This window comes from Clupea harengus, chromosome 8, assembly GCF_900700415.2.
Source record: "Clupea harengus chromosome 8, Ch_v2.0.2, whole genome shotgun sequence".
Lineage (NCBI taxonomy): Eukaryota > Metazoa > Chordata > Actinopteri > Clupeiformes > Clupeidae > Clupea > Clupea harengus.
The window spans coordinates 29099980-29127690 of record NC_045159.1 but is presented as its reverse complement, the minus strand read 5'-3'; the positions used below and the strand labels follow the sequence as shown (position 1 = coordinate 29127690).

The window sequence follows — 27711 nt, the reverse complement described above, 5'->3', positions numbered from 1 at the left end:
TACGTCAAAAGGGCTTGAACCTTTTCAGCCTGCGTGGTCATGGGACTCATGTTACAAGAAATAATCCCTTCTTTCTTCTAAGATGATGGCATAACACTAAACTCTAGTCCAACTCGAAAAGAAGGGATCCTGATTATGAAAATGTAAGGTTTTAAAACCTTTTTTTTTCCTGACAATTGGTAAATAGAAAGCATGTGCAGATAACCATCACAGACGAACTTAACTGATTCATTTTGGATTATTATCAACGGCAGCACAAAGACACACCCCCACTAGCTGCTGCTGCCACAGCCACAAGATCTGAAGCCATTCCCAAGCACATCTAGCCTTCTCCCTCTGAAAGGTAAGATTTCCTTTTCTTTATTATATATGACAGCGTTTATAATGGTCTAAATTATATATCTTTCAAATGAAAATATGCTATTCTTTCACATAAGACGGAGGCCAGTAATGGAATTTAGTGGTAAAATGAGCTGATTAGACTCAGACTGAAACACAGAACAAAGAACCTGCCTCATGACAGTCTGAAACACTGCATGCTCACATTATACATTAGTTGGCCTCACTGTATATACACTCAAAACCAACTCACAAATGTTGGATATATTTATGTATGTCCAAGGCTAGAAAATGTTCAATGGATGTACAGTGATTACATGTATGCAGCTTCAAATGACTGGCTACATTAGTTTGGCCAGTGCTGACTGTGGTAGCAGAGTAGAAGATAGATAGATAGATGGATACTTTATTAATCCCGAGGGAAATTTAGGTAAAAAGAAAGAATAAGGCGAAGGGCAATGTATAGACCACATGCCTTGTATGCCATCTGACAGCGCTTGGCACTAGTTTTGCCAGGGAGTGACGGCAACAACAGATAAGAATACTGCCGGACAGGATGATTATGAGGATGGAGAGAAGTCTGATGCAAAGATCATGTTTGTTTCGTATGCAGCATTGAACAGCTTGAAATGGCAACGATCATATTTGTTTCCTATGCAGCATTAAACAGCTTGAAATGGCAACGATCATGTTTGTTCGTATGCAGCATTAAACAGCTTCAAATGGCAAAGATCATGTTTGTTCGTATGCAGCATTAAGCAGCTAATTTGGGCTGGATGTGAGTGTATAGCCGATCAGATCAGATGTATAGGATGAGGGAAGATACACAGACCAGTTCATAGTGCCATCATGACTTATGGACAACTGGAAGCTCTCAAGTGTGTATGTGTGGATCATTCTCCCTGTCTGAGCCTAGAAAGCCTTCATGGGCGTTACATTGATTGAAACTACACAGAAAGGGCTTCTTTGGAAGGGCGATTAACAGATGCTATCTGGCTCGTATTGCCATGGTGACTCACGGGGCTCCCACAGTATTCGGCTCCGTCCCCGGCCCGCCCAGGGATCTCTCTCTTGGGGCTGCCCAAGTTGCACTCCGCCTCCTTCACCAGGAAGAGCTGCTCGTCCAAGAAGTCCTTCTGCAGCTGCAGCTTCGTCACGAAGCCCGTGGCCGACTCCAGCTCCTTCTCCATGGCGAAGATGGTGCGGTCCTTTGCTTTGATCTCATCCACCTGAATCATGGGAAATGGAGACAGAGCAACATCCATGTGTGGAGAATCTGATTCAAATCCGTTGACTGTCAATCCCGTTTGCGAACTTAAAATCCCTACTGAAAAACAGGCGCTGCACGCTGAGGTGCTGGACTTGAAAGTAGTAAAGTGGTTAAATAGGAGAGTAGAGTCTAAGGTGTTTTAAAACCATGGCTGATGCTACTAACACTAATTAACATCTGGGATAATGAAGTGGAGAGGCAGTAGCTTTTTACAGCATAAAAGCTATTTTGTTGATATCCTTTAGTGTTGGATGTTCTGAATGCTTTCAAGCTGGTCTCTGGCTTCATTGTAAGCATCTTCTAATCACACAGAGAATTATTCCAAAAATACCCCTGTAAAAAGAAAACTTGAACTGAACTAAAAAGAACTGAGTCTGCAATCTTATTTTGGAGGCTAAACATCAAGTGGCTATGGCTGATATTACATACATTACAGTTACATCCATCCAAAATGATCAGGGTTTTAACACCTTTTCCCAAAACATTTTCATGAATTCTTCACAGGAGGACAGAGTTTTAAAATAAGCTGTTAAACTGCATAATTTGTTTGTATGTACTTTTTTCCTAAAGATTAAAAGTTTACATTACCAGGTAAATGGCAGGAGTAGGTTCACACACACAAAACGCTTACACTGCTACAATATGAGGTAGTAAGGTATAAGAGCCTGATATGGCTGCCTATTCGAAATGCTTCCACAGCACTGACAACTTCCTGCTTAGCTGCCACTCCCATCCAAACCAAACTAATAGACTGTGGATATAAAGACTATGCAGTGTGCAGTGTGACAGATAGAGATAAAGCAGAAACAAATCTATAACATCACTTTAACATACCTAAAAACCCTCACTTCTGGTCTTTATGATGGTGTGTTTGTATGAAGCCGAGTCTTCTCTTGACACTTAAACCAATGTGCTTGGGATTCTTAATGGTAATTGAGTGCGCTAGCTAACAGTGTGTATGTATGGATGTGAGAGTTCTCTCCGTATCTTTGTGAACTCAGACTAAGTCTAAGGGACACAGTGCTGGTGTACTGGCTGTTGTTCCAGCCTGCTTACGTCTCTGTCACAAACTAGATCCTCACGTTTGACATGCTTAAGCATCCGGACATCCAATGACTATCACAATATGTAGGCATGTAGCTGTCATCTCTCTGTAACTATGTACACATCACAGCTGATACCCTTGGGGTTGAGACACCTAAGGGTCACTGCGGTGGAGGTCGTACCAGCCTGCGTATGTCTTTCTCGCAGTCCCACTTGATCTTGGAGATCTGCTCCTGGTGCATGTGATGCTCCGTGCGCAGGTCCCCCGCCTTCATCTTGTCCGCCTGGATCATGGTGCTGAGCGCCTCGTCCGTCTGCTTCTTGGTGGACTTGAGCTCGGCGATCTCCTGCAGGAGCTTGACGCGCTCCTGGTCGAAGAAGCGGCGCGCATCCTCCTTGGCCTCCAGGGTGAGTGCCGTGCGCACCTTCTCGCCGCTGCCGTCGCGCATGGCGCTGATAGCCGCCTTGAGCCGCTGGATCTCGCCGTCCTTGATCTTGGCGTGGCGCAGCAGCTCCTGCTCGTGCTGACGCACCAGGCTCTCCCGCAGCGCCTGCAGCTCCTTCATCTTCTCCTCGTGCCACTTGGCCCGCTGCTCCGTGAGGGCCGCCGTGTGCCGGTGCTGCTCCTGCTCACGGATGCGCTTGGCCTCCTGGACCTTCTCACGCTCCAGCTTAGTCACCTACAGGGGAAGTGAGCCGCAGAAGAGTCACAACAGTAATGCAACATTAGAGTTAGATTAGAGTCCCTACAGTAACTCAAGACTAGAGTCGCACTAGGGTTCTACAAGACTAGACACTAGGGAGTCACTACGGTAAGGCAAGTCTAGAGAGGAAACTGTCCTGAAAACGGACACCGATGACTATGAGAAGTGTATCATTCAGGCCAGTAGTGTAATGTTGAGAGACATCATATGGTACTGGTACTGATAACAGGCCGGATGAATACCTACAGTACATGACTCCCTCTGGCCCAGATCTGGCCTGAAGCTGGCCTGGATATGGCAAAAACGGAGTAGTTTCCGAGGCAGATAAGGGGCCAAAAGCATTTCACTGAGTAGGTGTCTGGGTTATCTCTGTCTGGGTTAACACTTAGAACATGCTAAATAAATATTGGATATACGTCCACACTGGTATGTGTAATTCAAAGTATGAAACGCCTACCTTGCATTTTTCCTGATGCAGTTCAATTTGAATGTCAGTCAGTTTCGACCTGAGGTCTTCATTGGCTGCCTGTAGGGCAGAAATTAGCGCTTCGGGCTTTTCGCCCTTAGTACGGCCCTTCTTCGCCATGACGATGCGTTGCTACAATTGCTCCTCAGAGACGTTCATTTAATCCATTTCCACTGCTTTAAAGAATTCCAGCTGAAGTTTCCAGTTCTTCCTCTTCTTCATATTCCTAGGAGACAGTAGACCTATGACATGTAACAAAACAACAGTTTTTAGAACACATGGAACTTTCAGTACCAGTACACCATAAGCTACCCATGTGGGTCGGCAAACGTTTTTTAGGGGTCGCGAAATGATCTTGCTGCCCTGTGCATCAACATATTAGGCTTTGACATGCTGTATACAGTGGTACAGGGGGTAGAGAAGTCGTTTAGTAATCAGAAGGTTACTAGTTCGATTCCCTGTCGAAGTGTCCTTGAGCAAGACACTGAACCCCTAATTGCTCCTGATGTGCAGTGTGCCATCAGTGTAAAATGTGTATACATCCTTGTAAGTCGCTTTGGATAAAAGTGTCTGCTAAATGACTAAATGTATAGTCTATCAGAAATGGTGTTTTCTACATCAGGGTGGATAATGAAAACTAATATTGTCTTAGCAAGCAGTCTTATCATTCAAGATGAAACTGAATTTAGACCTATAATATCCTGTCAAAATGTGTGGGGGGTCGCGAGACTTGGCAAATGGATTTTATGGGGTCCCCGGACAAAAATTTTGAGAACCACTGCCATAAGCTACCCATGTGGTTCTGCAATGGTCCTTCAATAAAAGGAGCAGCTGAAACAGACCCGGCCCAGGTCTGTTGGTTGCCTAGATCCTAGAACCAGCTAGAACCAGCTAGAACTGATCCGCTTCTACATGGGACTACAGTAAATACATTTACATTTACATTTAGTCATTTAGCAGACGCTTTTGTCCAAAGCGACGTACAAGGGAGAGAATATTCAAGCTACGAGCAATAGAACCTGGTGTAACAATAAATAAATACTACTTTACATTAGAAATATAACAAAATGAAATAAAAAGAAAGAAAGAGTGCAGAAGTGTAACTGCTGTAATTGCAAGTTACGCACTAGTCGAAGTGCCAGTTAGGACGGGAAGTGCTCTCTGAAGAGTTGGGTCTTCAAAAGCTTCTTAAAGGTAGAGAGGGACGCCCCTGCTCTGGTAGTGCTGGGTAGTTCATTCCACCAACGTGGAACTACAAATGAGAATAGTCTGGACTGCCGTACTTGCACAGACGGCAGTGCCAAACGACGCTCACTAGAAGAGCGCAGCATCCTGGGAGAGAGAAGAAGAGAATACAGATGTCCACCACACTGTCAGTCATGGCGGTGAGTGTCCTCTGTGATTGGCAGATACGGTGTGTCTATCACCTGGACCATCAGTCTTTCCCAGCTGTGGTCTGCTGTGTCTAACTGTTAATCACACACCTGAAACTCCAAATGGGCTTCCTTCGACTGAATCAGAACAGTGACCAGCCAGGAGAGTGCCGATATCATCAATCTTGAGAGCAATGAAAAAAAAAACAGACCCAAGACCAGGCATGAAATTCGATTGACTAAGTAGAAGCTGTCTTCAGCTTGATATAAAATCAATGTGGGCTTGCTGTGGTGATTGCTTCCCTGAGGATGTCAGTAAACACAAAGACACTCGTTAAAGAGCATTTCGGGAAACTTCATCCAATGTCACTTACAAGTTTTGCTTTGACTGTGGTCATTCTTGTGGAAAACCGAGAGGTATTGTGATGGTATTGTGATGTAGGCCGGGATAACTAACTGTATTAGTGCCCAGTGTAACTGATCTGAAATCAGTGACCTATACTGAGGTGAGTTAGAGATGGGCTAACTATTGTAAGTGTCCTGTGTAACTGATCTGGAATCAGTAACCTAAGGTACACTGAGGTGAGTTGGCACAGGGCTGCGAGAGCGCGCGTGTGTGTGTGCGATCAGGCTCTCCACCAGCCTGCCGAGCTGCAGGTGGGAAGAAGTCCTGGGGGAGGAACTGCCAACACGACCAGGCGTCGTCTTGGCAACTCATGCACTGCAGCAAGCTCCTGCACGCATGCACACGCACCTACACTCACACATACGCTGCACGCCTTGCCGCCCAGAGAGGGATATGGAATCCTTCTCCAGTGTGAAATCTGCCCACTCAAGTGGATTGAACGTCAGCCAGAGACCTCCAATCATTTTTTAGATATTTTAAACAGTTTTGTCATCAGCGTTTCAAAATGAACCTAGTCTCGCGAAGCCAGAGCCTATGGCAACATGAAAGTAGGTTAATTTTGGTCAGCTGGCTGAGTCTGTTAAGCTAATAGTTTAAAATGAATAGTGTCATGGTAATAATAATAATAATATGTATTGTCTATTATACAAAAAATGACCCGTACACTGCCCCCAGCTGTCTTCTCCACCCCCACTCATCCAAACAACTAAATAATATCCAACTTGTGAGAACAGAAAACAATATGCTTTTTTAGCTGCGTGACTTAAGCAAATCAGAGAAATTGATCACACACATTCATCACATAATCTAGCTACTTTTAGCAACATTTCAAAGGGCCAATAGCTTCTGGTAAGGATTTGTTGGCAACACTGGAAGAGAAGCATTTGTTTTACGGCAGTAGTAGCAAATAATTGAACATCGAAGACTTGAAGCCAGAGCAAGACAAATGTGTACATGTAATAATAATAATAATAATAATAAAACTTTATTTATATAGCACCTTTCATGCAAAAGAATGCAGCTCAAAGTGCTTTCTATGGTATAGTGCATGTATAGAGACATTGCATCCTTACTACCAACAAGGTTTGGGAAAAGCCTAATATAACAGCTTTCACTGTTAGTGGCGAAGTAGGAAGTATAGCAATCACAGAGTGGTTATGGTGGATTGGTTATAGGCTGGTCAGATGGTTTCAGAATGAACTTGAAGTCTACGCCAATTAGGATGCAACAACTGGAACCAATCCCCAAAGGAGCGTGGCCAGACCCCGTCTATTCATGAAGTGATGGTCTTACCAAAAGTAGCTTTGTCAATGGAAACGAGTGAACTCCGCTAGTTCCTTTTAAAGGCAACTTTTTAAACGCTCAATAGCCCTGCTTACACAGTGGGCCTTCAGCACTTCAGAACTGTAACTGTAGTGACCATTCATCAACGTGTAAGCACCAGGTCAGACTAGGCCCTGACCACTGAGCTGTGCTTGTTACTAGGGCTTGAGTTCCTGGTTTGTAACAGATGTAACATTGATGGCTAGCTGATAAATGGATAGTTAGTTGGTCACCTAACATTACCCAAGCAAGCATTGCTACTAATTTCTCAAATCAATGTTACGTTTGAAAACACTGATGTGAGATATTAGTAGCTATGCTTGCTTGCTAGTCAACCATGGTTGTTATTGTGCTTGGCGCTACTGTTGCTGGGAAAAGCGGAGACCTGTGTGCAAACGAGGGGGGAAAGCAGCCCATGTGCCCGCCTGAAACTCTTAAGCTTAAAATGTCCTCCATGTGTTTAAATACTGTGTGCTGGAGCTTGGAGAAATTTCAGGCCTGATGTCCTGCTAATTCTCCACAACATAGTAAGATTTAATGGTTCAATTCTGAAATATTATCTATTGATTTGCAAATCAAAAAAGATTGCCCACTATTGTACATTTTATGGTGAGGTTGAAATGTTAAATATGTGTATGAACTCATGCCAGGGTCCCATCAGTCATGCAGAAAAAGACTGAACATTCAGAGAACCACTTCTGAAAAGGACGACATGCCACTACATGTAGCCATTTTGTGAAATCCCAAGGCTATTCTTCCTGATGTGGGGGGGGGGGGGGGGTCTACACTTGATTTGGGCGGGGCCTCTATCTTCCTCATCTCCTTGTAATCCAATGGGGAACAGAACATTCAGCGCCAATCACTCTTTATATGAACTGAGACGTGAACTTCTGACATCCTCTTGATGTCCGTTAGCCTGTCACTGTTCCCAGAGAGCCACAGAACACAACCCCCCTCATTCACATCACACATGGGCTTCACACACAACAGCCTGACACTTGGCTGGCTCGGCGTAATTACAGCCCATGTGACTTCACTGTGTAATAATGACGTCTGAGCTGTGGACTGGTGGTGGCATAATATCCCCTGTGACCAAACGGCTGGCTCCGCTCAGCCGAGTTCTTATCAGGAGCCGCAGAAAACATTTGGCTTGAAGGGGAGAACACTCACATTCCTCAGACACTAAAATGAACTTCATTGACTGAGGAATGATCAGTCAAAGGGCTATCTGTGTAACCTTTATGATCGTAGCAGCTCGTCGTAACGTGTCAGTTAGCAGCGGCAGCTCCTGTCCTTAGGTATAGACGACATTCTGGGTAGGCATACGAATCGTCATCAAAATATTCCATTGCTGAGCTAGACTTGCATCTCCCAGAGTTCATTTTTATTTTATTTTTTTCTCTTCCTATTCCACACACTGTTGCCTCAAAAATGTATTATCCCACTACTATGCTATGAATAGAGTGAGAAACTGGTAGATGAGGTGTATGGGTACATGAAATTGAGTCACCTCCATCCAGTGGTAATATCCCGGGGGATGCAGGTCACAGTATTTTAAAGTCATATGTCAGTGGCACTGTTTTTATTGTGTTATTATGATAGAAAGAGTGACTCGGTTCCATCACAGCTAAGACTGTGGTTTTTTTAGCTTTATTTTCTATTTCTAGACTTTCCTGTTGCTATGGTAACATTGCATTTGCTATAAGAAGGGACGACAGTTTCACAATGGTGTATATAAACAGAATTATTGGGAAATATTTCTTATTTGGGGAAATATGGGAGAATGGGAGTCTGCACAATGACTTACAATACTCCCAATTCAAATAAATCAACATTTCTACCCTAGGTTGCCTTGGAACATCAATACTGGGATTTAAAGGTACGTGGGCAAATACTCTCTCCTTCCCCCTTTGGTTCATCTGAGGCCTGCATCTCATAGTGAGGTGGTATGGCAGAGCACTACCAGAGCAGGGGCGTCCCTCTCTACCTTTAAGAAGCTTTTGAAGACCCAACTCTTCAGAGAGCACCTCCCGTCCTAACTGGCACTTCGACTAGTGCGTAACTTGCACTTACAGCAGTTACATTTCTGCACTTCTTTTTTCCTTTTTATTTCATTTTGTTATATTTCTTATGTAAAGTAGTATTTATTTATTGCTACACCAGGTTCTATTGCTCGTAGCTTGACTATTTTCTCCCTTGTACGTCGCTTTGGACAAAAGCGTCTGCTAAATGACTAAATGTAAATGTAATGTATGGGAAAAGTCCACTTCATCGCCTTTACTGTAAATTATCTCTTAACCAACATAATTGCTGGAACACTCTTGCTAGCTAGTGGTTCCCATCCAAAAATAGGACTATGATTTACAGTAGACTGTACTGAGGAGGCTCAACACAATGGATTCATTTCTTCGACTCCTTGTCGATCCAAATCACAACACTGCCTGTGGCCATCCCTACCCCTGAAAGAGCAGATCTATTTTCTACCCCATCAATCCTCCCAGCAAGCCAACCACCAGGCAGATTTTACTACCAGAGTTAGAACAACACCATGGATCTATGACCACCCAACTAGGTCAGAGGACCACTAGGGGATGGTGTTCCAGTGACCCTGCCCCTGGGACTGAACCATAGCAGCATTGCGGTGGCCAGATGGTGAGCTCAAGGACCTCACCAGAGAGCTGCTGGCCCTGAGATCAAGCCTCTTGTTCAGTGTCTGTAGGGATAAGCCCCTGCAGCCGTGTGTGGGGAACCCCATATATGTGGAACTGCTCCGACTAGTCCACTCCCCCCTTTTCACACTCTACTTTGAATATCCAATCATATGCTTCTCTAAATCTAAATCTTATTAAGGTGAAAGCTTTTGTCTGCTAGTGAAAAATATAATAATAATAATAATACATAACAACACAGAATACACTCAAATCAATACTAAATCAACACTAAAATCAACACTAAATCAATACAAATAATAGAACATAAAACTAAAAGCAACATGCTGTGCAAGCCCATTAAGGCGATGCTGTGTGTGTGCACTCTGACTGGGAATGCACATATTTTCAAGCCACACACAAGTTTAGCAAGAAGGGCCAATCTAACTGGGGAACTCAGCCGAGCCCTTAATAATTCATCACAGGAGAAGCACAGCCAGGTCTCTCACGCTTTGCAATACTATAAGTAACTGTGGGTGAATGATTCAGTGTAAATGTGTATCCATCATATATGGAGTCTATAGGTCACAAACCACTTAATATCCCCCAAAATTCCTCTACAAGACTCCCACTGGTTTATGTCCCTAGTTCCCTTCAAACATTTTCCAAAACATAGGATTAGGGATGCACGATAATATCGGCACGACATCGGTATCTGCAGTTAACCAACGTTAGCTTTCCAAGTTAGCCAAGTTGCATTTCCAGAGTGTAGTTGTTCAAGTTGGTACTGTTCAAGTATGAAAATTGTGACGTGAAAATATAAATAAATCTGCCATATTTGAAATCATTTCAATAGTTTCATGAGTGAATGTCTATTTCTAAAATGATACAAATCAAGTTTTTAAATGTCCTGTATCTACAGCAATACCCTACCATAATAACAGATTAATTCTAGTACAGGAGAGACTTTTCAATAATTAAAAAGCAGAGGTGTATATATCGGTATCGGCATCGGCAATCGGCCTAAATGAGCTTGTAAATATCGGCATATCGGATATCGGCTAAAATTCAATATCGTGCATCCATACATAGGATGCATTTTGGTTTGGGATAATTGAGTCTCCTGTCCTCATTTTGAATAAACCAAATGAATAGGACAGAACAGTGCCAAAATGTAACCAGATCTTTTATATCATACATTATACAAAGACAAATATTGTGTTACTTTTCAGACAAGGAAATGTATTTTGATGATGCACTTTATACTGTTGGTTGACTAATTTAATAAGCTAATATTGAGGGTAGGTACATAGGACTTCCAGGATTTTCAAGTTCAAACTCAATCACTTCCACAACTGCAATGACTGGTGCAATTTTCTCTTATTAACGCCATATATTCCGCAAATAAATGCAATGTCATGGAATTTCTGTATTATTTAACAAAAAAATCACAGCAGTTTTCACCACAATTTTTGTTACTTTTGGTCGCAACACTCCCTTGCAAGATCCTGGAATTTTTTCTGCATTAGTGTTTTGGCAACACAAAAAGAAAAAGAAGCACAGGAGGCTTCTATGTCTAACTCCCCTCATACACCTCATACACCTACCTAAATGCTCTTGTAAGGGCAAATGTTACACCCAGGATACTGCGCTCTTCTAGTGAGCGTCGTTTGGCACTGCCGTCTGTGCAAGTACGGCAGTCCAGACTATTCTCATTTGTAGTTCCACGTTGGTGGAATGAACTACCCAGCACTACCAGAGCAGGGGTGTCCCTCTCTACCTTTAAGAACCTTTTGAAGACCCAACTCTTCAGAGAGCACTTCCCGTCCTAACTGGCACTTCGACTTATATTTCTTATGTAAAGTAGTATTTATTGTTACACCAGGTTCTATTGTTCGTAGCTTGACTATTCTCTCCCTTGTACGTCGCTTTGGACAAAAGTGTCTGCTAAATGACTAAATGTAAATGTAATACACAATAGTATAGGAGGCTAACCTATGTTGTCGCTACCGGATGGTAGTCCTCTACCGGATGGTAGTCACGCACATCGCGCATGCTCAGACACAAATGGTTTACGGCAGAATGCGTTTGTCTTAACGCATAATGTGGGTATATTTAATGTAATATTTAATTATTAAAAGTGTGGAGACGGAGTAAGGGTAAAAGGCAAATAGTTTGTATTATGAAGAAGTGAGAAAATATAGCAGTAGGTAAAACAAATAAAGCATTGATGTGCTAGCCAAAAGAACTTGACAGGGAGAACAAAAGAGGATATCCAGTATATCTTTAACTTCTTTATTATACAAACATTAAGAACTTACAGCTGTATACAATGACCAAACTTCTTAAAGTATACCGTCTTTCACGAACTTCCATCAGCTTTAGCCAGCGATTGTATTCTGCTGTCTACAGCGTCGCAAAGTGGCGACTGATCGGGTAATGCGCATGCGCGACTACCATCCGGTAGAGGACTACCATCCGGTAGCGACATATGTCTAACTCCCCTCATACACAATAGCACGAAGCCAAGTCAAATGGCTGCCCCGTGTTGCTGATAAATAACACTGCGTATCAGACTCAATGGGTAATGCCCCCACAGAAGTTGCAATGTGACTCACAGCCAGCCAGGCCTGTCACCTTAGGGCTGCGGTGTCTCTTTGAGCCAGGCCAGATAGGAGAGGACTCTAATAGGTGCTGGATCCTGAACAGCTGTAGATGCAGACTAGTTTGAGCTGCTCTCTGGGACGCCTAGAGCTATGTGCATCCGGCCAGTGACAGGTCTTTATCACATCAAAATATGGCTGATAATTCTGTATTAACCTAGAAAAGAAATCTCACAGCTGCTGGACGGTGTCAGTTGAAAACGAGTGTTAGGGCCTAACCACTGAACGCATGAATGCGACACACCACAGGTTTGTTTGTGTTGAGAAATGCCACTTCCCCCTACACACCCACCCTATATCTCACCCCCTTCTTTAACACTTAGTAATAACTGCCACTTTACATAAATTACTGTTAATGGGACTCTTGCTGCTATAAGCAGTGCTTAGGGATTATATGAATCTATTCATTTTTGAACATTATTTTAAGCTTCTTTGTATAGATTTGAAAACATAGAAGGAATATGGAAAGTTCTCTAGTAAATGTTTGTCACATTGCAATTTAATCCCTATATGATCTCGATTAGGGTTAAATGCTGGCTAACTAGTCATATATAATCCACTGTAGACACATTTACAACACCAATTTAATCCCTATATGATCTCGATTAGGGTTAAATGCTGGCTAACTAGTCATATATAATCCACTGTAGACACATTTACAACACCAATTGAATCCCTACATGATCTGTATTAGGGTTAAATGCTGGCTAACTAGTCATATATAATCCACGGTAGACACATTTACAACACCATTTGTGATGGTGCATGTACATGTTACATGTTTCATTATATACCTTATATGAATATACTGAATCTTTGCTTTTTAATATGCATAATATGTGAACAATGAATAGCATATTTTCACTCTTCTAGGCCTTGTAAGGTAAAAGGCTTTATATAATAAAACAATGAATTAGAAAAATGAGATATAAAGGACACATTGAGTTTTGTCTCTGATTTATTTAAACTTTATGCAGCTACTGGGAGGGCTTTGTCAGTTTTATGAATCGCATGTTATATGACATCTAGAATGCCCCAACCAAACAACTGATGGGGCCATTTAAACCTCTTTGGAATAGCAACGGATAGCTTACTTCCCTTTACAACCTAAAGGAGAAGTCTCTGTCTAAGAATTCATGTGTTTTTTTCCCCCCTAAACATGTATTGTGTCAAGGCTAATTCTGTATCAGTTCAGAAGGCTATCAACACAGATATTTCCATTTGTAACATGTGCAACTTCAAAAAAAATGAGGTGTTTTCTCCTCCTGTTAAATATCATTTGAAATCTGTCTCTCACCTGTCAACCCTTGTAATTTAACGGTCGCTTTATCGACACTGCCCAGCTCCTACAAGCTCTTTCTCACCACTGGATTCACGCCAGGGTGGATGGGTGTCAGTCGGTGAGTGGATTTAATCAATGTCTTTGATTAACTGAAAAAAATCGATTTAGTCATTTAAAGTCTTATCTGATCGTTAAGATTGCAATATTTGCACTGAATAGTGAGTTAGTGTTAGCTGGTTACCATTAAGTTCGATAGCTAGCTGGTATCATCTAGAACAAGTTTAGCTGTCTTACATTTAGCTTATGTTAACAAACGAACATTACTGTCCATAAATTGTCATCCTTTTAACATTCAGTGTGTTTACATGATGGTATAATTCGAATCTTTGCTTAGTCGGACTATGCTTTCTTTCGAGGGTAGGTGCTATTATCCCAATGTACATGGCAGTGAATAAATCGAATCATTGGCCGAAAGCATGTCATATCCGATACGATAGGTGGCGCTGTTTTTATTACAACTAGTGGTGATACAGCCCTTTCCGCTTGACCTCTTCACCACTACCAATAACAACAACAGTTGAAATGCGTGTTGCCTCTTGGGTTGTTTGTTTGTTTGTTTCTGCCAGGCCGATGTGTTTATAAGTTACATTATTCAAAGGTGAAAGATAAAAGGCGAGAGAAACGCATGCACATTCACACACACACACGCGCGCAAATAATGGGTTACAGCCAAAACGCATTGCCCTTCTGCCAGTTGCATCAAATTGTTTAAGTACTTCTTCGCTGTCGATTTCCAAATCTGTGTGAATATTCATAAGAGCAAGTCCAGTCAGTCTTTTGTCAGTCATCGTACTTCGTAAGATATGTCTTAAGACGCCCCATTGTACTGAATGACCGCTCAGCAGACGCTGTGGAAACGGGCAAATGTGCCGAACTTTCCAGGGCTTGATAAAGCTCACTGCATTTGGGCTGTAGGTCATTTAGCTGTTTCCAGCTCTATATCTGCATCGTCAACGCTGGGCATTAGTTGTCCGTACTCCGATTTTATAGTTTCCCCATCGTAATAAATATGCATTCATGATATTTTTCTATGACCGAGTTTGACAGGTATTGGTCAGGTAATAGTCGAGTGACAGCTGATTTCACAAGCATTAACTTTAAACCAGAATATTATAACGTGTCGCCCCGTAATGCCGTGCAGCGGGCGCATACTGTTATACTTTATGTTATGCATGACGTTCCCTAGGCTATATGTTCCTTACCGTTCTAATTACATGTCGTTGTTCTGTGTTGGGACAGAGCTTATACAGGTGGGTGACGGTAGCACAGTCTGTTCGTGGGCATAAAGCCCGTGCCATTGTGACAGTGTGTTGTGTTTAATAAAAAGCCATAACAAATATACCACGCTTCCGTGATTTGTTACAATATAATGGTCTTGCTTCTATAATGTATAAACACGTAGGTTACAGGGTGGGTGTGGCAGAGAGAGAGAGGGAGAGCGATGATGCACACGGATATATCAGATTTAGCGACCGGAGCAAAGTTATGTTGCTGTAACGTTGAACTCTTTGCAATCAATAAATACAGTACTTAATAGGCTAATTGATACAATATCTCCTCGTTTGAGTGTGGTTGTTTGAGTGCAATGGGAGTGTATGATCGTTATTGTCTATAAAGCAGTGTTTCTCAAACTTTTTCAGACCAAGGACCACTTAGCCAATAAAAACTCGCGGACCATTTAACTAAATATCCCCGGAACAACATGCCTCCTACCCAAGACCTGGCGCCAGACAATTGTTAGCGCACACATGATTTTCGCGGGCTCTCCTTTTGTACGTACCAGTAGGCTAGTTATAGATATGACAATGCGCAAGGCAAAGCATCTGGAACCCTGCTCCATGTCGCAATAATGTCGTAGAAATGTCGCAATAATTTACTTGTGGCCGTCGCGGACCACACTTCATCATATTTGATAGAATGAAGAACAAATTAGTTGTGAATACTATCACCGAGTTTGAAAGGTATTTGGTCAGGTAACAGCCCTTTAACAGCTGATTTGCTTTCTGATTTGACAGTACTGCTGTGTGTTTTAAGCAAATAAAATGTGGACTGTTTACAAGCGGGCACCTGCTATCGTTGATTATACAGTAAATACGTTGTGAAATGAAACAAAAACACATCACAGTTAAAGATGTATTAGAATTGATTGATTCACATCGATATGAATGGATGACATGACTAACAAGTGGTGGGAAATTAATATGAAAGTATTTGTTCGGTGAATTAGCGCGCTCTGTCCAAACAGTCGCAGTCAACGTTTTTGTCAACACTGGCACCACATAAGTATCGTAATTTGAACGTCCTTATACGTTTTTAAGGAGGGGTTGTAAAGGTACTCATATCTTCGGACCTCTTCTGTTATGTTTGTTCATAGTCAACAAGAATAAGCTTGTGAGACAGTCTGCAGGATATTCATAAATAAACGTGTCATTAGTATGAACAGCTGAGACAACGTATCGTCTCTTTCGTCTTCCGGGTCACGACCTGGCAGGGAGGGAGGGAGGATGGCGGCGGGATCTCAAGCATGCGCAAAGACGCAAAGTCCAGTTCCTTATCCAATTCACCGTTACATGCCGCAATAGTCGAACTATCAACTGGATCGGATCGAGTTATCCAGGGGTGTTAGTCCGACTATGTGCGGTCCGACTACGATCCGACTAAGGTGCTTACATGAAACGGATAATGCGATTTCAGTCCGACTAAGGCAGTTATTCGAATCCATGTAACCACGGTCATTAATTGAACTACTGTACTTAGTAGGACTGATTTGAGCACCTCACCTACCAGATAATGTGACTGACTTATATCTTATTTGGTGGCGCTGTAAATGTCAATGTGGTTTAATCAGTCGTAGTTGTCCATTCACAAATGTGTCAGCTTTTAAATTGAATATGCTGGTTATAATATATCGTATAAAGTATAATAGATAATACAAAAGGATACACACAGAACTCGCAATTGTGTGTTCCATCCCCTTGACGCAGCATTACTTATTCTTGTGCTTTTGTTTTTACACACAACAAACAAGAAAAATTCAAAGTGTTGGCAACAATTTTTAAGAATGAAGTGGAGACCTCCAGGAAGATATACAGTGTCCACAACACACAGCAGCTTGTAAAATTAGACGTGTGAAATTGGATTTAACGTCCAAAGTATCTTAGAGTTTGATGCTGATTTTCAGGAGTTCATTGATATTGACAACAATGTAAAAAAAATAAGCCACTTGGATAGATTATAGATTTATCTTTGAGAGGAATCCCAGCCTAGAGCTGTAAATACAGTGGCCTGTCATGATTAGGTATAATGTCTCTTAAGTAAGACGTTATTTTTGTCCTTCATCATACACTGCTCCACATTGTGCCTCGTTCTTTAGAGGAGCAGTGCGTAAACGTGCCCCATTGATTTCCCCAGGTTGGGGGGGCTGTTCCCATGTCGCATGTTAGATTAGATTAGATTAGATTCAACTTTATTGTCATTGCACAGAGTACAGGTACTGAGGCAACGAAATGCAGTTAGCATCTAACCAGAAGTGCAAAGTAGAAGAGTGCAGAGTATGTGCAAATGGTAATATAAATATAGATAAATAGGGTATATACAGTATGACATAAGACATAAGTGGTATGAGCAGTAAGAACATGAGCAGCAATAAAGGTGATTAGTGCAGATGTGATATAGATATATGTAAAGTGCAGGTGAAGTACAGGTGAAGGTGGCAGTAGAGGTTATAAAGTTATAAATGAATGTCTCCTGATGGTTTACTGTTTGTTCCAGGCAAGTTATCATTTTGGAGACATTTGCTATGGAATGAACCGATGGGCAGTATCCTGTGCTAAAATAAATGTTTGTGAAAATTAAAAGTAAGACATGAATCTGAGTTTATGGCTTTTAATCACATCTCTGAGTAATGATCTGTCCCATTGTTCTTTTTTCAGTTAAAGCTTATTTAGAGCTCAGCAAAATGTTCGAAGGAAAGGGAGACTTGTTTATCAGAAGGTGGGAGGCCAACATCACCCCCAACACGAACACAGTTCCAGTTTTGGAGGGGATGGAAGACTGATGGTGTGCTCAAACCATTTTTGGCACCTTCACAACATTCCTTCATCCCCTCATGGTTGCAATTGCAGGGATAACTGTCCTTTGAATGGAGTCATCAAACCCCTATTTTGAGGACGATAACGGCTGGCGGAAACGGGAGCACGTGTGCATGCACAGGCCAGGCCGAAGTTAATTAATGAAAGGTTTGGTTAAAGCCGACCAATAGCATTGTCGAGAAATCCCATCAAACTGAATGCATCAGACAAGTTTAGAATTTAAGAAGATAGCAACCACAACCCTTTGAACTGACTTTTCTACTGTCAATCAGGATATCCTATGTGATTTAAAAAAGGTATAGCTTACATGCAGCTTTGCTGAAATGTTGTGGGACCTTTTCTATGGAAACCCGTGTTTGCTATGCTTTCTCTCCTTTCCCCAATAGCATAGGCTACGTACTGTGTGGTGATGCGAAAGAATGATCTTAAGCTTTTAGGCTACTGCAACCTCATATTAGGTTTGTCTCAGGTAACTATGGTATTCGAGGTTAATAACGGGAGAGAGTGGCCATAAAGGTAGGCTATTCATTTGTGTAACACGAGGCTACTGGTGACTGTATGTGTAGATATACAAACAATATGGGTTATCCCAGAGGCAATCCCAGGAGCAGTAGGGCCAATGATTTTCCGCGATAATGGAAAACGGACGGAATTCGCGGAATGAACACTTTGAAACGGAATTGCACCTTTGAAACGGAAACATCATTTTGTTCATACAAATCGCCCAAATTCCCCTGTATTTTGGGCTGCAAGGCTATATTTCTTTCAAATAAACACAACAACGATTGCAACGATGAACAAACATTAATTAAAGAACAAAACCACTGAGAAAATGTCACGTCTGCGCTGAACTCTGCTCCGGCCACGCCCCCCTTTTCAACGGTTGACCCACAGATTTCCGCTAAAGCCACATTCAGTCACATTCACGCGCTCGTCTTCCCAATCGCATTTAAAACAAAACATGTTTAGTCTTCTGTTCTGTTGATGGCTGGCAAACAACAATCTAAGAAGGGCACATATTATTCACTCATTTTAAGCCATCAATCTACCTCAGGGTGAACAAAATGAGCTGAAACGGAAAAAAAACGGAATTCACCAAATGTGAAACGGAAAATGCATTTTTTGGAAACGGAAAATCATTGGCCCTAGAGCAGCAGTGACCAGTAGCCTACACAAATGGGGAATGCATTAGATATGGGAGGTTGTGAGTTACGAGGTGCGATCAAAACGTTTCGGGGCTGCACCTCACCTTTGAGACAGTCACCTTGTGCAGGTATACATCTCATAACACAGGTTTGCTCCTGCGTCCACTGATTCCATGAAACTATTGGTCAAAATGGTTTCATATTAATTAATCCTAATAATGACCTCTATTGGCCCAATCTCTCATTTGTATATCAGAAGGGCTATAACATGTTGGTGATCCTTACTGACTCATTTTACTTAATGTTGGTGATCCTTACTGACTCATTTTACTTAATGTTGGTGACCGTTACTCATTTTACTTAATTAGCATGTTAGCCAGCTTTAATCTGGTTGGTGGAGTTTGCAAGGTTTTTTGTATGCTTTTTAGGTAGTTAGCTTGCGAGTTTTAGACCGAAACTCCAAAATGCTGCTTTAATACATGTAATTACATTATAACACGTATGCAGTTAATGACATGTCCCCCCCAGATTCATAGTGACCCCGATCCGTCCCCACCACTCTCCCTACGTAAGGCGACAATCATCAGTTAATAACTCTGCACAGCTGATTAGGCGATGTTAGTTAGCGTCCCCCCCAGTTCAAAAATCCCATCTGCACCGATGCTACACAGTATATTATTGATGGAAAGCGTGACGAGGTCAGGATGGGTGAAGGCCTGACCTGTGCTGCCTGTGGACAAACTTTTCAAGCTTTACTGGGTGGGTAACTTGGCCTACGCATCCCAGCTCTCATCTGCGGTTTCATTCCTTGAATTCAGAATTCCTTCAAAATATCAGTCACACCCAGATTAAAAAAAAACATATTTGGCATCTTCATGAAATTCCTGCATTATCAGACCGGCCGGATTTTCACATTGACTTGCAATTAAGATGGCTGCCCAAGGAGATATCACAGCATCAATTAATTTACCGAGCATCTAATAAAAGAGCAGCCGATAAAACAAACGCCATTGTAGATAGACTTCCGAATGAATGCGAAAAAATGTATGCTGGGTCTAATGTTCCGCTTGCCAATGTAGCAAGTAAAGACAACGATGGGTAATATTTTGGCTCCACAATCCAAGCTCAACTGGTGTTACAAAAACTCTTGTTTGAACAGTTTGCAATATTTTCATGTGACTGAAAACATCTGTGTGTGGACATTATGCATGATGTTCTTGAGGGCGTAGCCCCTTTGAGGTGAAGCTGTTGCACCACCTAATTTATGAAGAAAAGCAATTCACATCTTCATCTGTCAGTTATATGAATATGAATGACAAAAAATAAACCGAGTGTTATTATTAATTTGAGATTTATCTGAAAATGCTGTCAGGCAAACAGCCTCACAAATGCAGTGCCTTTAACAAGTTTTGTCTTTTTCAGTGGGACATTACACTGACCAAAAAAATCAGCATTGGTGAGGGACATCTGCAGCATTACTTCTGCATTTGTTGTCACTACTGGGCTTGCTGTATTTTTGAAGCAGCTCATTGTACCACACGCTTTCAAAAAACTATATGGCTGGAATCAAATTTCCAAGCACCGAGTCTCACCACCTGAGAATTCTCTGTAGTTTGGACCCATCTCTCAGCTATGGTGTAGTATGCAATTTGAGGGCAAGCACTATCCACTAAAGAGACAAGCACGTGTTGTGTGCAATTTCAAAAAAATATCACAAAAACCCTCGCCTATAAACATCAGGTTCAGCAGCGGTACAATTTAAACTTGGTGATCCATTTTGTAAAAACATGGATTTCAGCAAGGCTTTTCCTGTCAATATTGGTTTCTTATATACTAGACGGACTACAGGCACGGAATAGGGTGCTACGTCAGAGACTTAGTTTAACACAGAACTGGATCCATGCTGTCTCTTAGTGTAACACAGAACTGGATCCATGCTGCCTCTGAAAGCGCAGCATCATGGGGAGTATTTATTTGGTGAGGTTATTATTAATATTGTGCCACATTGGACCTTCTTTATGGTTGTCAGGATACTGGAAGTTGTTTATTTTGATATGTTGTACAGAAAACCAAAGATTTTGAAATTATTAGTTTGGCAGATGTAGCAGAAGTTAGGCCTCTTGACATTATGTCAAATGTTTTAAAATGGCATCCCAGGTACAAGATAATGTAAACTTGCTTAGGTTGTGGAGTTTTCCCCCTAGTTCCATCTTTGTTTTCCATGTTATGGCGACTGCTTACATCTTCTGTCGGCAAACATGTTTGGTGTAAGGATGCACCGATACCACATTTTTCAGACAGAGTTCGAGTACTTGCCAATACTGAGTACCGATACGAGCACTTAATAATGTGCCTATGCCAGTGTTCTTTCAATTTCTTAGCCAACTGTTTCTGGTAGGGCAGCAAAAAATGACAGACCGCAGCCTTGAGTTTAACGTCAGTCTGCCCCAGGGCAGCTGTGGCTACTGATGTAGCTTACCACCACCGGTATGACTGTGTATGAATGACTACTGGACTCTGGACTCTGTAAAGCGACTTCGGGTATTTAGAGAAGCGCTATATAAGATTGAATTGATTGATTGATTGAACGTAATGTTGCCATGAAGAGTATTTTAGTAGTATTTGAAGTATATCATCATCATCATTGTTTATTCAGGGAGAAATTGACTGAGCACAGGGCTCTTTTGCAGCAATGCCCTGATTGAGGCCACATAGTACAGAAGAACAATACATAAACAAACCACAACAAAACGAAACAGACAAAATACATTTAAAAAAAAAACACACACCAAACAACTCAGAAATTAAGCATAAAAAATAAATAAAATAACATAAAGTAAAAAAATTAAATCAGAGAATCATTCAAAACAACAACATTGAGGCACATCCTTATTATCTAAAAGGCTCTTAAATTGGTTGACAGACAAATACTTGGTTAATTTCAACTCCACTTGAATAGTGTTCCATTTATGGGAAGCAAAGAACTTAAAAGCTATTTTACCTATATTAGTTTTTGTAAGGGGGATTTCAAGGGAGATGAGGCTCTGTGACCGTGTATTATGACAGATGGATTTTAATTTTAAAAGTGACATGAGATAATTAGGCAGTTTTCCCACTAAGGCTTTATAAACAAATAAAAGACAGTGTTTTTCCCTCCTGTCTGCTAGAGGGGACCAACCAACATTCTTGTATAAGTTACAGTGGTGGGTCCTGAAAGCGTCTCCTGTAACAAAGCGAATAGCACTATGGTAAACAGAGTCCAGGAGTTTTAAGGTAGAGGGTGCAGCATACATGTAAACAATGTCACCATAGTCAAGAACTGACAAAATTGTTGATTGCACTATTTCCATTCGGTTTTCAAAAGTAAAACAAGATCTTATTCTATAAAGAGCACCCAGTTTAATTTTAACCTTCTTAGCTAGGTCAAGAACATGTGATTTAAATGACAGCCTATCATCTAGCCAGATACCTAGGTATTTATAGCAAGGAACTTGCTCAATATTAGTCCCAGAACGGGTGCATATCCTATGGGTGGAGGGGACATTATTTCTACCATTGGAGAAAATCATGAATTTAGTCTTAGACTCATTCAGCATCAATTTGAGGGACTTTAGGGAATCCTGTACACAATCAAAAGCATGTTGAAGGTTTGAAACTGCTTGATCTATAGAGGGCGCTGAGGCATACAAAATTGTATCATCGGCATAAAAATGGACTTTGCAATGTTCTAGATGGTCACAGATATTATTAATGTAAAGTGAGAACAATACCGGGCCTAAAATAGAGCCCTGAGGGACACCAGAATTAATTACTAGGGCCTCAGATGTAAGGCCTGCAACATCTATACATTGTGTTCTACCCGTGAAGTAGTTTTTGAACCATCTGAGGGAGACATTATCAAATCCCAGGGAGTTCAGTTTGCCAAAAAGTATCTCATGGTTTACTGTATCAAAAGCTTTCGACAGGTCAATAAATAAAGCGGCACAACATTGTTTCTTGTCTACAGCAGAGGCTATGTCATTTACCACAAGGGTTGTTGCAGTAATGGTACTGTGGCCAGCTCTGAAACCTGATTGAAAGGGGCATAAAATTGAGTTTAAAGATAGAAAAGAGCTAATTTGCTCATTTACAAAGGATTCCAACATTTTGGCTAGGCATGGGAGCTTGGAGATCGGCCTATAATTGTTCATATCATTTGGGTCTCCCCCTTTATGAAGGGGCACCACTAATGCAGATTTCCAGATGCTAGGAATGTAGCCAGAAAAAAGTGATAGATTAAAAATGTGGGTCAGGGGTCTGGCTATAATGGGGGCAGCAAGCTTCAAGAGACGTGGGTCTAACTGGTCTGCACCCACTGAGCTCTTCATACATTTAGAATTACGAAGAGCAGAGAGGACTTCATGCTGTTGTATTGGTCTAAAAGAGAAGGATGTGGTTGGGTCAGTTCCCAGTGACCTGGCATCAACAGTGAAGTTATCTAGCACTCCATCCGGTACATCAGGGAAATTAGAAAGGTCAAACAAAGTGCCGCATTGGATAAAATGATTATTGAAAGCATTACAAACTTCCTTAGGATCATTAATTGCTTTATCTTCCAGCATGATCTGCTGGGGTAGTGTAGGTGGGGAAACCCCTTTAAGAGACTTAACTGTTTTCCAGAATTTTGTTGGATTACTACCACAAGCAGACAAATGATTCACAAAGTATTTGGATTTGGCCATTTTTACCAGATGTGTGCATTTGTTACGAAGGTGTCTAAAAGATTGCCAAGCTGCAGCAGAGCCAGTGGATCTTGCTAATGCCCAGGCCTTATTTCTATTAGTAGTGGCCTCACTTATATCATGAGTAAACCAGGGATTAAAACGATTTTTTATCCTACATTTCTTAAAAGGTGCATGTTTGTCAGTGACAGCATGAAAAACCGACAGGAAATGACTCAAGGCAACACCTACGTCCGGAATAAGCTCTATAGAGGTAGGATTGCTGGATAGCAAGTCAAATAAAAATGCCTGATCGTCAAGATTTTTGAGGGACCTTTTATAAACAATTAAAGGGGCAGCACCCTTTCTCCGTCCATCCCTGATGCAGCCCACTGGACAGTGATCACTAAAATCCAAGGGAAACACACAGGTGTGCAGGTAGTGCTGTGGCCTATTAGTAAGAATGAGATCTAACAGAGATGAGTTACTTGGGATTTTCATATTTGGGCGGGTGGATTCAGTAACCAATTGGGTAAGATTTGACTCTAAGCACAGGTCTTGAAATTCATTGGCTACAGGTGAGAACCAATCTAGGTTAAAATCGCCTAATATGACAGTTTCGCAGCTAGACACAGAAGAAAATTTTTCAGAAAGACTCTGTAATGCTTCTGGGACAGCAGAGGGAGGTCGGTAAACACCCACAATGACGATAGGATAGTCACCCAGATTAATATTTACGGCTAACAGCTCAAATTGGCCCGGGAGGGAAGTGGAGATGCGTACAGAACAGTTTAAGTTGTTTTTCACAAACATGGCAACACCACCCCCACGTTTAGCTCTATCAGTTCTAAAAACATTATAACCAACAATTGCAATATCTGAGTCCTTGATATTAGGATTTAACCAAGATTCCGATATGACAGCCACGTCAGGATCAGAGTTGGTAATCCAAATTTTTAAAAAGTCCATTTTTTGGAGCACGCTCCTGGCATTTATGTGTACAACACCCAGACCTTTACGAGCCTTAAACTGAAATAGCGAATCAGACACATTCACAACATTGGAGCAATCGGCACCGACAGACGCACATCCAGCCGCAGCATTGGATATTACATTGTCAACACCGGTTGGCCTAAAAGATTCAAGATATGAGATATGAGCACAGTATCGGCCTGATACTGGTATCAGTGCATCTCTAGTTTTGGATGACTTGATTGTATGCACTGTTGTATGTACAATGTATGTTACATGTCATATACTGTGCGTCTATAGGCTATATCCATATGTTACGGTAATTGATGCAATAACACATGTTAATACATTTGTAAATTGAATTGCATTAATTGTTAATAGTTCTGGAATGTGATCTGGAACGATCTTGAATGTCAGTAAAAGATAAATAATTCAATAAATGGATACTAATTCTATATCTTATTTTGAACTATATTTTGTAGATTACACATAGTAAACACAACCTGTGTTGAAATAACTTTAAACTGGATTACCCAATACTTGCCATACAATATGCATAAGTAACACATTTCTGTGTTCATAAATATTATACATTACTGACACGCAGCGTGTCCAAATAACACATTGGTGTGTTCATATCTGTAACACTTCTAATGTGTTCAAAGGACTTACACATTGGTGTGTTCATATCTGTAACACTTCTAATGTGTTCAAAGGACTTACACATTGGCTGTGTTCATATCTGCAACACTTCTAATGTGTTGAAACGGACATAAAACGTGTAGTGCTTGAACACACTCAGCAGATGTGTTGAAATTCGACACAATGTCTGCCATTTGTGACAGAGACAGAGAATGGTAGAGCCATTGCCAGTTGTGGGGAGAGAAAGGAGAGGGAGGCACAGAGCCGACACGCTGCCCTTGCTGCAGCAAGCCCTCTTTCCCAGCCTGGCTGCTGTGATCTGAATGCATCAGAAGCACACTGCCTCCGTGACCCAGTTTTGGGCCCACTGAGGTAACATCGTTCTCTCTGTCCCCCTCTCTGTGCGAGCCGCTAGACGCTGCCGGGAGCAGGAGTAAGAATAAGCCATTACTACTGTACTACTACTGTGCAGGAGTGATCGCAAACCACTACACACACACACGCACACACACACACACACACACACGCTCAAACACGCTCACACACGCTCACGCACACACACACACACACTCACACTCACACACACGCACACACACGCTCACACACGCACACACACGCTCACACACGCTCACACACACACACACACACACACACACTCACACTCACACACACACTCACACACACACACTCACACACACACTCACACTCACACTCACACACACACACTCACACACACACACACACTCACACACACACACACACACACACACACACTCACACACACACTCACACTCACACACACACACACACTCACACACACACACTCACACTCACACACACACTCACACTCACACATACACACACACACACACACACACACACACACACACTCACACACACACACACACTCACACACACACACACACACACACACTCACACACACTCACACACACACACTCACACACACACACTCACACACACACACACAGACTACTGAGCTCTATTACACCAATTGGTATCAAAAACAATTATGTATGAGCCTGTCACTTCAATACTTCAAAGTCCAAGCATGTGTCTAGCATGTAATCTATCAATACACATTATTATACATCATTAGTATCCCTTTGTTCCTAAACAATCCACCATTCTCACTGCAGTGGCACATTTAAACTGTACAGACCATCATTTATATATAATCACTATAATGTGTCGGTGAAATCATGCTTAATCCGCATGTAGCCTATGTTAACTGCAACAAGACGGCAATAATATTTTAACAGCTGTAATACAGTTTTTTTCCAATCATTTTAGTTCTTGTACCTATACCATGTTCACATTCCCAAAACACTTAACACATCGAGCACACCAGTAGACCATGTGAACCAAACTGTGGATACTTGCCCCTATGCTTAGATACAAATGCTGGCAATGACACCTTCTTCCAAATTTTTATGGATACCTGTCCCATTCAATGTTCACTACCAGCAAAACGCTGTGGAACTACAGCATTTTTTGCCAATGTTTAGATACTCTGTTCAGAACAGTTAACTTTCAGTTCAAAACCTTACTTACAGTAATTTAGATCACTGTAGATGGAAAGATGCTTTGTTTAGACAGACAAACTAAATGATATGCTTGAATAAGAAAAAGTATTCTTAATTTAGCAGAAAGTTTATTTAGATTATTTAGTTTGTTTTGGCTTGCAGACTTCTCACTATCTATAATAGTAATAGAGTCTATAGAAGGCAAACATAGATGTAACTGTTCCGGAAGAGTTGTTTCCACTATTACAGTACTGCTCTTTATGTAAGTCATAGGCTATCAGTGAAAGACAGTGATTGAAGAATGCAATTCTTCAATTTACAGTAATTACAGTACATTTGCCACACTCAATTTTGACATCTGTTGTGAGAGGCAAACCGACATATCAACACTGTCTTCAGATACTTGGCTTGGATTGACGTATTTCCAAGATGCAATGCAGAGGAGAATGTTACCGTAAATGCGAAGTTCAAACATATAAAAGTTTGACACCAAATGCAGAGGACAGAATGGATCAGCATTACTGTAGGGCTACAGCAGACTTCTAGTGGTAGACTTTTTGTTGTAATGTAGTAAGCCTATTTAGTGCAGTAACACATGCAATTCTAGCATATGGCTGTAATGAAACATATTGCAGCATTTTAGAATTATTTGTTTACTGTCATATTACAAACTTTATTACTGTAGTCCAAAGAAGTGTTTGTCTGTGTGTGTTTTTTCTCTTTTTTTAATGCAACACTACAGTAATCTATGCTAAACTGAGCTGAGTAATCTATGCAACATTTTATAGATGCAATTAGCAATGCTTCAAGTTGTTAGTGTTTTTTAGGTCATTCTACTCTGAGAGGGAACATGTGTTAAAGTTACGGCAGAATTGATGATGGTGTGGTTGTTGTAGAGCATTTTGCACCAAAAGTTAACGGATATGCAGAGGTGTGTGTCTGTAAAGCCCACTGAGTTAAGTGTTTGGGAAAAGTATCCATGGTATAGGTACAAGAACTAAAATGATTGGAAAAAACTGTAACATACATGAAATTGGA

General features: G+C 41.4%; 2 protein-coding genes across 5 annotated transcripts in view; one reads left to right on the top strand and one right to left on the bottom strand.

Moving 5' to 3' along the window:
- Window positions 1-27711, top strand: part of LOC105902077 (sodium- and chloride-dependent GABA transporter 2-like) — a 50455-nt gene that overhangs the window by 62 nt on the left and 22682 nt on the right. For 2 of the 4 annotated variants that reach the window (XM_031572641.1, XM_031572644.1), the window contains exons 1-2: window positions 1-343; window positions 8772-8804. The exon at window positions 1-343 is cut by the window's left edge and continues 62 nt beyond it. The gene's annotated coding sequence lies outside the window, so the exon portion shown is untranslated. Of the gene's footprint in view, window positions 344-8771; window positions 8805-13579; window positions 13637-27711 lie in introns of all 4 variants that reach the window. The other 2 variants (XM_031572642.1, XM_031572643.1) reach the window with 2 other exon arrangements.
- jakmip2 (janus kinase and microtubule interacting protein 2) overlaps window positions 1-27711 on the bottom strand; it is a 44976-nt gene that overhangs the window by 14887 nt on the left and 2378 nt on the right. Inside the window, exons 2-4 of the mRNA XM_031572646.2 lie at window positions 3815-4065; window positions 2836-3333; window positions 1359-1568 (exon numbers count right to left, since the gene is read on the bottom strand). Coding sequence (XP_031428506.1) covers window positions 1359-1568; window positions 2836-3333; window positions 3815-3943 — 837 coding nt within the window. The 5' untranslated portion in view covers window positions 3944-4065. The remainder of the gene's footprint in view (window positions 1-1358; window positions 1569-2835; window positions 3334-3814; window positions 4066-27711) is intronic.